The sequence below is a fragment of the Panthera onca genome, chromosome D1 (assembly GCF_046562875.1).
Source record: "Panthera onca isolate mPanOnc1 chromosome D1, mPanOnc1 haplotype 2, whole genome shotgun sequence".
Lineage (NCBI taxonomy): Eukaryota > Metazoa > Chordata > Mammalia > Carnivora > Felidae > Panthera > Panthera onca.
Genome location: NC_138348.1, coordinates 114524452 through 114536418, shown reverse-complemented (window position 1 = coordinate 114536418; position 11967 = coordinate 114524452). Strand labels below are relative to the sequence as shown.

The following is an 11967-nucleotide window of genomic DNA, read 5'->3' as shown; positions in this document are numbered from 1 at the left end:
CTGTCCTTTTTAAGTTATGCAAACCTTTTTTTATCACTACATGCCTGCTTTTAGAATACAGGCAATAACTAGATAAATAAATAAATGGATGAAATGTGAATTTATAAAGTCATCTAATGATAAACTATCCCTCAATAACTGTAAACCAGTTTGCATAAAAACAGTAAGGAAGTAGAAATGAATGATGGAGTAGAAAGAATGTTATATTGAAACTGTTTTGGGGCATCTGGGTGGCTCAGTCCTTAAGTGTTGGACTTCGGCTCAGGTCATGATCTCTCACTCTGTGAGTTCGAGCCCCACATCAGGCTCTGTGCTGACAGCTCAGAGCACGGAGCTTGCTTCAGATTCTGTGTCTCCCTCTCTCTCTCCCTTCCCCCACTTGTGCTCTGTCTCTGTCTCTCTCTCTCTCTCTCTCTCTCTCAAAAATCAATAAATGTTAAAAAAAAAAAAAAAGAAAAAAAAGAAACTTTTTACGAAACACCAAGCAGAAATGCAACCAATGTGGACATGCAGGGAAGCTAATTCAGATGTAAAATATGCTTCTACCTATTTTGAATTTAGCCACCAATGATGGTCACATGAATCCTATCATTACCAAATTTTAGAACTCTGATTTGTATGTTTTACATCTGTATTACTAAAACTTCAAAAATTATTAACATAAGGGAACTATTGTTATTGAAAATGATCACTCTCTCAAAGCTGATAGATCAATGTCTGTAATGACTCTTCAAACACTCCCTTACAACAGTTCCTTCTCTTCAGTATAGAAGAGACATGTTTCTATACTGAAGAGTATAGTATTCATTATGCTAAAATAAAATAAAATAATCCAAAACTTTCCTGAGTCTTGCTTCCTATTCAAGGTATTATTTTCTCCATTTCATTTGCCAGCCTCAGAAGTACCAGATGGGGACCACGCCATGGTTTTAATGGCACTAATATAGTGACTGGGACCACAGGCACTAAAATATTAATTAATGAAATAATATCTTAAACCAGTTATGTATTCTCTGACTTCACTTCCTCACCACCACTGTTTAACCCAACCACTTATCTCCTACTCTCCTGAGGAGTTTGGGCAAGCCGGCTCTGGGACCAATCTGCCTGGGTTTGAACCTTGACTGTACCACTCCTTTGCTCTGGGACCTAATATCACTATAGCTTGATTACTTCCTTTGTAGAATGAGGACGGCTGTGTGGATTCGATGATTTTTTATACATAAGCACTTACCACAATGCATGACAAAAACAAACATCCAAATGTTAGGTATTACTATTATTACTATTATTTGACTTGATCTATATTGCAGTTCTAACATTGCTGACAATATTGATGACCTTTATCATCTATATTAGGAGTAGATGAGAAGTTACCTCTAATCCTAAATTTCTAGTTGAAATCTTACAAAATTGTGACACCTATAGCAGAACTTCAGTAATTTTATATCAGCCAGATGTTAAAATTCTTCGTTCTTTCACACCTTTCCCAGAGACAAATCCAGGAAATTCTTACCAGAGCAAGAAAATACTTCAGCAGAAGATGCAAAAAATAGCCTCAGTCAAGATGAAAGTGGAAGCTCAAAGATTGTCCATCTCAGGCTGCTTTGCATAATTCACAAGGTTTTTATGGTATTCAAATTAGATAAGCTATGTGAACATGCTTTGCAACCATAAAGGCATTATTATTGGTTTCTTTTGTAGATAGAACATCATTAACAACTTATGAGACGTGTGAATGAAGTGGGGTGTCTACTAGACATGTCCTAATCAGCTCATGTCTGAAGCCCAAGTCTTATTCCTCCCCCTTCAACTTGCTCCTCCCCATCTTAGTAACTGGCAATACCTTTCATCCACTTGGTTCAGGCCCAAATCACAGAGTCACATTTGAATTTTTTTTCACTCACAACCATTTCACTCACTTGCCACAACCATTCATCAAAACATCTTATCGGGTCAAGGTTGAAAATTCTGAACACTTTTTGGGGCGCCTGGGTGGCTCAGTCCGTTGAGCGTCTGACTTCGGCTCAGGTCATGATCTCATGGTCTGTGAGCCCGAGCCCCACATTGGGCTCTGTGCTGACAGCTCAGAGCCTTGAGCCTGCTTCCCATTCTGTGTCTCCCTCTCTCTCTGCCCCTCCCCTGCTCATGTTCTGTCTGTGTCAAAAAAATAAAAATAAATAAAAACATTAAAATTATGAACACTTTTTACCACTTCAATCACCACCATCTAATCTCTCCCCTGACCTACTGTAATGACATTCAAACTAACCTCCTCATTTCTAGCCTTATCAACTAGAGTCTAGGTTTCCCTATAGCAACTAGAGTGATATATTTCTCTCTCTCTCTCTCTTTTAAATTTGAGAAAGAGAGAGCATGAGTGAGTGGAGAAAGAGGCAGAGGGAGAGAGAGAGAATCCCAAGCAGGCTCCATGCTCATCTCGGAGCCGGACATGGGGCTTGATCACACAACCCTGGGTTCATGACCTGAGCCAAAATCAAGAGTCTGGAGCTCAACTGACTTAGCCACCTAGGTGCCCCTAGAGTTAGCCTTTCTAAAGAGTGACTTACATCATATTTTTCTCATACTCAAAACTCTCCAATGGCTCCCTCTTCATTTGAAGTTGGATATTATACTGATTCCTTGAATACTGTCTAAATCCCTTGTAAGGCTGAAGTACATCCACAAGGCATTTCTACAATTTCATGTCCTCGCACACTTCCCCTGCCTCACCCTCTTCTAGACACAGTATCTTCTCTCTGGTCTACAAATATGTCAAATATAGGTCTTCTCGCAGAGCTTTCTGTATCTACAGCACCCTCTGCCTCTGACATTCTTCATCCAGACATCTGAATGGTAACCTCCGTTCTTCGTTCAGACCGCTGTCCTAGTTTCCCTTCTTCTGAGGCTTTCCCTGAGCACCCTACCCAAAATACAGCTGGGTCAGTCTCTGTCCCCTACGCTACTCCATCTCTGCTTATAGTGCTTTTCACTCCCTAATATATTTGGTGGGGGAAGGGGAAGAAAAATAAATACAAGCTTCATGAGCATAGGGACTTTGAAGTTTTGTTCACCACTGTATTCCCAGCACCTAGAATGTGCTTGGCACATAGTAAGTGTTCAATGTATATTTCCTTAATAAAAGAATGAAGTATATTATTATATAGAATATATCATGGTTTTAAAGTGCAAAAGAATTAAGCATTATATTCAATTCAGATGTCTTCTGACAAAATATAGAGATTTTAGTGTAATATTCTTTTTTATTGCTTGAATCATACTTGACTTTCTGCCAAGAGATAAAGTTGATAAATGCCTCAAATTATCTTTCTATTATCCAAATATCTAATCATAAAGGCTCTTTCTTTAGAATCTAGGACTATAAAAGTCAAATAAACACAGAAACCTAATATTTTGAAGAAATAATTTAAAGGTTAAAAAAATCCTATGATTAAAAAAAAACAAAAATAACTAGGGCGCCTGGGTAGCCCAGTCAGTTAAGTGTCCTACTTCAGCTCAGGTCATGATCTCACGGTTCAGGAGCCCGGTGACGGGCTATGTGCTAACAGCTCTGAGCCTGAAGCCTGATTCAGATTCTGTGTCTCCCCTCTCTGACTCTCCCCTGCTTGTACCTGCCTCTCTCTCTCTCTCTCTCTTAAAAAAAAAAAAAAAAGAAAAAAAAAACTAACAACGCTGTTTAAATTTTCTTTTCTTCTTGGTCATCATTGTAAAGCAACATTTGAACAAAGAAATGATTATATAAACAAGCATTTCCAGGCAATTGAGAAACCAAGCCTTGCTTCTTAATGCTAATAAACCATGCAACAAAGCACAAAAGTGCCAGACTAATAACAAAAGTTAGACTTCCGAGAAGTCTAAGCATGCCTAAATACTCCACAAGAGTACTTAGTCCCACAACAGCAACCACAATCTTCTGTTGTTTGCACTGTGTGTGCCCCACCCGCTTTTCTTCCTCTCTTTCAAATAGGCCCTAGAGAGACAGACTTGTGATGATAGGTCAGCGCCCTGGCTAGGCTGGTCTAAAACTTGCCAAGATAGCTAATGATCCATGTATGCACAGTTAGCCTCTCTTTGTCAACATTATACATTCTGTCCTCTAGGCATGGTCCTGAAGGCAGCTTATGTGTTCTGTGTTTTAAGTCAAAGCTGGATATGTTGTGGCACTTTAAAATCTCAGTCACCAGATGACATTTCAATTTGAGTCACTGCATCCAACTTGGCAAAAACGGTTTTAAATAGTTTCAACTGGAAAAGTTTATATTTGAACTCCAAAAATGAACAAACTGATTCACAAAGGCAGAGGCATTTTAATGGTGGATGAGTGATTTTTATTTGGTTTGTACATTCTGCTTCCAGTCTGGGAGTTTTTCCACCGGAGGGAAAAAAAAAAGAACCCTGGCTGAAACAGCATTTATATGTACTTTTCTAATGAGCTCCAACAAAAAGTTGCAGCCTTTTTTCAAAACTTCACTAGCAAAGCCATTACATTAATGGCCCTAAACTCCATTCTGTTCTCCACGCCCCCTGCAGCAATGTCAGCGTGGTGACCACCGTAGGCACATCCTCCCGGGGATCTGTGTCCAGGCCACACTGGGGTGGTCGGCTCCCAGCGTCTGGCAGCGAGACAGGCAGCGTCCGGAGCCTCTGAAAGGCAGACCTTTCCAGCGGGGAGCTGGCAGACAAGAAAGAGACTGCGGAGGGACTGGCCGAGCATCCCGGAGCGGCGCGGGGATTCGGGGCAAGGAAATTTCCACGTCAGCAAACCTTGTCAGGGATGCTGACTCCCAGAAGACTCCCAGCTGGAACCCCACCGGAGTCGGCGGTTGCAACACAACCCCGGCCACGCCGCCGGGAAAGATCCGCACGGCAAACCCCACCCCGCTGTCAGCACTCCCGCGACCACGCCCCGCGAAGGCGGGGGTAAGACTGAAACCCGGCGCTCAGGCACCGCGCGGCGAGGGGCTGCTGCGCAGACTCGGCTCTGGGAGAGGCCGGAGCCCCGCCCCCCGGCGCCTATTGGCTGCCCGGCGCGCCGTGGTTTCGGTCGCCAAGGACGCGGCGTCCGTTGGTTGCCAAGATGGCGGCGGTGTCGGCTGGGCTGCTGCCGCCCCGTCTGCCCGTGCCCGGCAAGGTCGCCGCCGCCACAGCTACCGTCGCTGCTGCACGGGAACCGGGGCTGCCGCGGCCAAGCCTCCCGCGCCCGTGACGCGAGGCCTGAGAGACGGAGTGGGGGGGGGGGAGGGGGGCCGAGGAGGACGACGGGGCCGGGGCTGCCATGAGGGAGGCGCCGGCGGCGGGCCGGACGGCGGCGCTGAGGTGAAGGATGCTGGCCTGGAGGCCTGGAGCCCGGAGCGCGGTTGCGGCGCGCGGCACCGAGTGTTCGGACGCCCGCGACGGAGCCCCCCTTTGCCCCCGCTCGGGCCGCGAGTGCCGCCGGCCTGGCGCAGACCTGTATCCTTCCAGGAGGCGGCGGCGGGGGCCGGGTGCGCGGAGGTGACTGGGGTGCGCGCGGGAGGGGACGGGCAAGGGTGAGCAGGGTGACGGGGATGGGCGGCTGGGGTGACGGCGGTGCGTGGAGGTGATGGGGATGGGCGGCGGGGGTGACGGCCGTGCGTGGAGGTGACGGAGATGGGCGGCTGGGGTGACGGCGGCGGGGCGGCGGGTCCCCGGCCCCGCGAATGAAGCTGCGCGCGGGACGCCCCCACCCGGCTCCGACCCCACCCGGCTCCGGCCGGCTCAGCCCGGCTGAGGAAGCTGTGCGGGGCCCCGCGGACGGAGGCGCGGAGCCGGGACGTGGCCTCTCTTCCCCGGGACTCGGTGCAGCCCACCTTCGGTCGAAAATTGTGAGCGTTTTGTTGTCCGAATCCGTGGGCCGATTTGACTCCTGCAGAGCACGGCAGCACAGTCAGAATTAGCCCCAGTGTCCGCGAAGGGCGCGTTGGCGGCGGTGGGGACCGTCCGCAAGCGAGCGGGGAACGGCGTGTCTCCTGTTCCAGTTGGTCCAACGTCCGGGTCGGTCGGTCTGTCTCTGTCTGTGTGTCTGTCTGTCTGTCTCTCTCTCTCTCTCTCTCTCTCTCTCTCTCTCTCTCACACACACACACACACACACACACACACACACACACACGCGGAGTATGAGTGGGGGAGGGGCAGAGAGGCAGCCCCAGAATCTGAAGCAGGTTCCAGGCTCTGAGCTGCCAGCGCAGCGCGCGACGCTGGGCTCGAACTCACGAGCTGTGAGATCTTGAGCTGAGCCCCCCAGGCGCCCCTACGGCGCTGGAAATACTGCTGCAGCCGCCTGGCTCTTTCTTCCCTGCCCAGTCTCATACCCTACTCTCGATTACCTGCACACACTCACTCTCTCCCCAACATCCGTGGTTCTCGGCAGCCCTGTTCCTCGGCCTCAACCACCCCTTAGCTACTACAGTCCGACGTCTCTGTTCCTTCCCTCGAGTAAAAAACATGCCGTCAGAGAAGAATCACAGAACAATCCAGACTGCCACCGCACAGACTACCAGTTTCCAGCTTCACCTGAACAAGAACAGGGGCCTCTGTTGTCCTCTTCACGCCTGCGCCAGGTCGACGCCTCCAGCTCCCGGCAGACGGTCCTTCCGCTTCCTAAGACGGTCGCGCCACGAAGGCCCTCAGGTCCCTCCTCACACACACCGCAAATTCCCGCACTCCCAAGCACCACCCCCTGCCCCCAACCTTGGTTCAGGCTCACTCATGGGATGTCACGTGGAAGGCGAGTCTGTTCGCCTGTGCCCTTATTTGCATAGCTTTCCTTCCCCTCAGCACCCCTGGAGTGTAAGTTATCCCGCCGCTCTTACAATTTCCCTTCAACCGGTGATGCCATTCTTTCCCTGCAGCTTTATGAACACACTCAGGTCTTGACTGTCCTTCAAATTACCTAAGAGCCAAACCCCTTGATCCTAAGAACCCTTTTAACTTTATTCTAGTATCTTCTCAGTCTCTGTATTCAGACCTCTGAAAAGAGTAATCTAAAGTCGCCATCTCTACCTTGTGTCACGCTGGGTACTACCTTCTGAAATAAACTTAAGTTAATAAAATAGAAGTATAAAGTTGTAAAAGAATACAGACAGAAAATAGAATCTCCCGTTTTTTTCATGTGTTTGAAGGTATAGGACGTTTACCTTTGGAAAGGAAAGACATTTTAAAGAAAAGCTACTTCCAAGATGACTCATTAGGGGCGCCTGGGTGGCGCAGTCTGTTGAGCGTCCGACTTCAGCCAGGTCACGATCTCGCGGTCCGTGAGTTCGAGCCCCGCGTCAGGCTCTGTGCTGACAGCTCAGAGCCCGGAGCCTGCTTCCGATTCTGTGTCTCCCTCTCTCTCTGCCCCTCCCCCGTTCATGCTCTGTCTCTCTCTGTCCCAAAAATAAATAAAAAACGTTGAAAAAAAAATTAAAAAAAAAAAAAAAAGATGACTCATTAGTTTACAACTTCAGTGTAAGGAGAAATTGTGTCCATACAATGAACTGGGGAAAATACTCCACTATAGTACATGATTAATATCTACACTGTCTACACTACACTACAACACTAAAAACTATAATATATATGTATATATATGTATGTGTATATATGTGTATATACATATATATATACATACATACATATACATATATATATGTGTGTGTATATGTATATATATATATATGTATATATATATATATATATATATATATATATACATATAATCTTGTCCTGTATGTCTGTGGAGAATTTTCTCTGAGGAAATGGTTCAGTGAGGTTTTATTAAACCATTACTATATTCTAAGCACCATGCCATGCATTGCAGTTCTAGAAATGTAGAGACAGATGTTTGTAACATGTACTCAGGAAGATGTCAAGTTCTCCAGTGGCTAGAAAATAGGAGAGGAACTGTGTGTGGTGGCCCCAGGCAGATGTGGGGAGTTAGCCAAGGAGGTGCTGGGCGGTGGTAATGGTATGAAGCACCCGGTCTGTTCCGTCAGTGTCTTCATGTGTCTGCACATAGGATTCATGCAGGGAAAGGTTGAAAATTGAAGCTGAACAAACAGACTGGATTATAAAATGCTTTATATAGTGGGTCTAGAGATAGAGAATTTATTGCAAATGTGACAGGGAGCTATAGAGAACAACAAAGCATGAGAAATCCAATCCAGCTTTGCATTTAGCTGGTTTTGTGGAGGTTCGTAATGAATGTAAAGCTATGCAGTCTCATTATCTGAATTCATAATACCTAAAAGTACAGTTTTTTCCCCAGGGAAAGTGAGATGTGTCTTCAGTTCTAATACTAATTCGGAATCTTTTTTACGTAAAACATTTGCTGGCCATATACTAACACTAATGTATACACATATTAATTGTTCCGCAAAAAATCATTGCATCATTAATATGAGGCTGTGATTACATCTATCAGATAGCACTGACACTCATCCACTGAAGACATGAGCCATTGTCCTTAACTTTGTGCTATCATTAGAGATATGAAAATCCATCTAGAGAAAAATTTGGAAGAAGAGCGCCAGATATTACTGCAGCAACAAAAAATATGTCGAAATCGAGCTCGTAAATATTTTGTGGAATCAAACCGGAGAAAAAAGTAAGTAATCATATTTTCTTCAGAATTGTAGAAAATCAAAGTCATTATAAATTAATAGTTTCTCTACTTTGTAGCATTTTATGAACTTAAGTCGTGACATTGTCTGTAAAACACTGATCAAGATTTTTGTCCCTTCATAAATTTTCTTACCATTTTTTTGCCTAAAGCACAAAGATGTTGGTATGTTGTCTAATTCCACTGACTGTGACCATAGCAGTCTTTTCTTGTCATAGAACTTCCTATAACAGTGTCATATGACTGCAAAATGTACTGTTCTCTTTGTCTTCCGTATCATTTCATGACAAATTAAAAGATGACCAATTAGAGCCTTAGTCTCTAATGGAATGTAACTTGATTTTGTTATTCACTTCTATATAATTTTTTATATGGCTGTCTTCATTCATCCAATCAGAAAAATGGGGGAAAATATAAATAATTGTGGAAATATGATACAAAGAATATTATAAATGACTTCCATAAAAAAAAAAAATGCAGTTTTTTAGTGTAAACTAGAAGCCTAATAAAGTAAAAGTGTAAACCATGCAGTCACTGCTTCACATTTTTCAAGGTTTCTTTGAATTACTAGATTTTGGTTTTTTAGACAGATTGGTAATAATGTTTTTGCTACCTTGTCTATATTTCCACAATATGTCAGTAGCAGCAAATCCCTAGCGTTTATCAACTGCATCATTGGGCATGTGTTGCAAATCCCATTTGGGGAATACAAAATTGTTTACCTGTAATTTTTTTCTGGCATGGTATTTCTCTTTAGATTAACTCTTTCATTATCTGGTATAAAATTATTTAATGAAGTTTTGTTTTGTATTTGTGTCTTACTGTGGTTCCCCTACCTTTTGGCTCTGGGGACCTATAAAAGGCACGTGCCAGGTGTTCAATAAAGATGAATAGTCATATGTTGAAACAGTCATGGGCTAGATCAAATATCTAGGTTTAAATCCTCGTTCCATGAATTAGAGCAAGGTATTTAATCTCTCAGCCTCAGTTTCTTGTTTTTATGATTGGAATCAATAACATGCAACTCAAGGGATTGTTATGTAGAGCAAAAAGGTAATGTTAGAAGAGGAATAGTTGAAAACATGTGGAAAAATACGTATCACAGTGTCTGACCAGTACTGCTTCTTCCTTATTTAGTTTATTTTGTTGATTAATAATATCTGTCAATTGTGTATTTTCTAATAATTGAGTTGCTTTGTAAAATAGCACAAAGTGACTTCCTGTTTTCTCTCATCAAATACTTTTCTCATCAAAAAAACAATTCTGATGTAGAAAGAAGAGAAATTTTGGTTTAAAATTCTAAGAGGACATTTTCCAATATAATTTAATTACGCTTTATTTTTGTTACCTTACAGTGCTGTGTAAAGACATGTAAAAATTTCCTTTTAAACACTAATCATTTCATTTTTTAAAATTTTTAAAAATTTTGTTATTTTTTTTAATGTTTATTTATTTTTGAGACAGAGACAGAGCATGAACAGGGGAGGGGCAGAGAGAGGGAGACACAGAATCTGAAACAGGCTCTAGGCTCTGAGCTGTCAGCACAGAGCCTGACGTGGGGTTCGAACCCATGAACTGTGAGATCATGACCTGAGCCAAAGTTGGACACTTAAACGACTGAGCCACCCAGGTGCCCCAAATCATTTCATTTTTTATAAAGGGGGCCAAGTTATTTGTGCACTCCTGAATTTCAAAATGTGTCTATTATAATGGCCTTTGGGGCCTTGCTGTTATCTATTTATGTTTTACTTCATGTAAGTTTATGCTGTCTGCTCCCATCATGGTCACAGTTTCTGTCTAAAAACCATTTTTTCCTACAAGCAGAGCTGTTCTCCTTCCACTCTTAGGTAAGTTATACTTTGACATTGTCAGTGCTGTGTCCCCAGTAGTATTCAAAGAAAGTGTCCGTAGCATCAATTTTTCTTTATTTATTCCCATTCATTGCTTAAAATCACACACATTTAATTTTCTTGTTATTTACTACTGCTTTCCTTTTCTATCTGCCAGTATTTTTCTTAAATGTTTTTATCACATTCTCAAGTTTTCCATTCTTTTATTCAGTATCTGTAGAACGGAGTCCCCTTTCTTTTACTCCAAGACCTCCTACCTTCTGTAGATACTGCCCCCATATGTACTGGCTATCTGTAGGCCTAATGCATAAGGCCTTCCTTATGGCATTCTGGGACTTCCCCTTTTTGCTCTTGGGATTTGGAGACACAGTTTCTTATTTCCCATAGCATCCCTTTTGTTTTGTTTTATAACAGTTTGCTGGAGCACATCCTCACATAGTTTTCTATTATGCTACTATGTAGATCAAGTAATCTTAAGATACACACACACACACACACACACACACACAAAGAAATTAACTATTTCCTACATTTTTAAAAATTTCAATTTTGGAACTATCTTTTATCTATAACTAAAAAGGCATCTATTTACTGAACAAGCATAACTGGTTGAGTACAAATGATTAAACATTATATCAGAAGAAAAAATTTTTGTTTATTCTATTATTAAACTTTAGAAATGATGATCTGATTTAATGTGACTTCATAAGGGTAAGAAATTGAAACAGATGTTAAGAAGAGTCCAAAAGGAGCCTCAGATAGTTGTGGTTTTCTTTAAGTTTGTTTTAATTTTGTTTGGTTTGTATTTTTTTTTTAATTTATTTGTTAAACTCCAAGTTAGTGAACATACAGTGTAGTATTGATTCAGGAGTAGAACCCAGTGGTTCATCACTTACATATGACACCCAGCACTCATCCCAACAAGTGCCCTTCTTAATGCCCATCACCCATTTAGCCCATCCCCCATCCACCTCCCCTCCAGCAACCCTCAGTTTGTTCTCTGTATTTAAGTCTCTTATGGTTTGCCTCCCTCTTGTTTTTATCTTATTTTTCCTTCCCATTCTCCTATCTTCTTCTATTGTGTTTCCTAAACATATGAGTGAAATCATATGAAATTTGTCATTTGCTGACTTTGGTTCCATGGATCTGTGTGTTTATTTTTATACCAATATCATACTGTTTTGATTAGTCTAGGTTTGCAGCATAGTTTGAGATCAAGAAGTGTGATACCTCCAGCTCTGTTCTTTCTCAAGATTGTTTTGGCTCTCTGAGATCTTTTGTGGCTCCATATAAATTGTAGAATTATTCTGGTTTTATAAAATATGCCATTGGTATTTTGACAGGGATTGCATTGAATCTTTAGATTGCCTTGTGTGGTATGGACAGTCTAACAATATTAATTCTCCCAATCCATGAGCACAGAACATCTTTCTGTTTGTTTGCATCTTCTTTTTTTTTTTTTTAATTATTTATTGG

General features: G+C 42.8%; 1 protein-coding gene across 5 annotated transcripts in view; it reads left to right on the top strand.

Moving 5' to 3' along the window:
- Window positions 1-5054: 5054 nt before the first annotated feature.
- CEP126 (centrosomal protein 126) overlaps window positions 5055-11967 on the top strand; it is a 105326-nt gene continuing 98413 nt past the window's right edge. For 2 of the 5 annotated variants that reach the window (XM_060604534.2, XM_060604536.3), the window contains exons 1-2: window positions 5057-5472; window positions 8507-8626. In XM_060604534.2, coding sequence (XP_060460517.1) covers window positions 5345-5472; window positions 8507-8626 — 248 coding nt within the window. In that variant the 5' untranslated portion in view covers window positions 5057-5344. Of the gene's footprint in view, window positions 5473-8506; window positions 8627-11967 lie in introns of all 5 variants that reach the window. The other 3 variants (XM_060604537.3, XM_060604538.3, XM_060604535.3) reach the window with 3 other exon arrangements.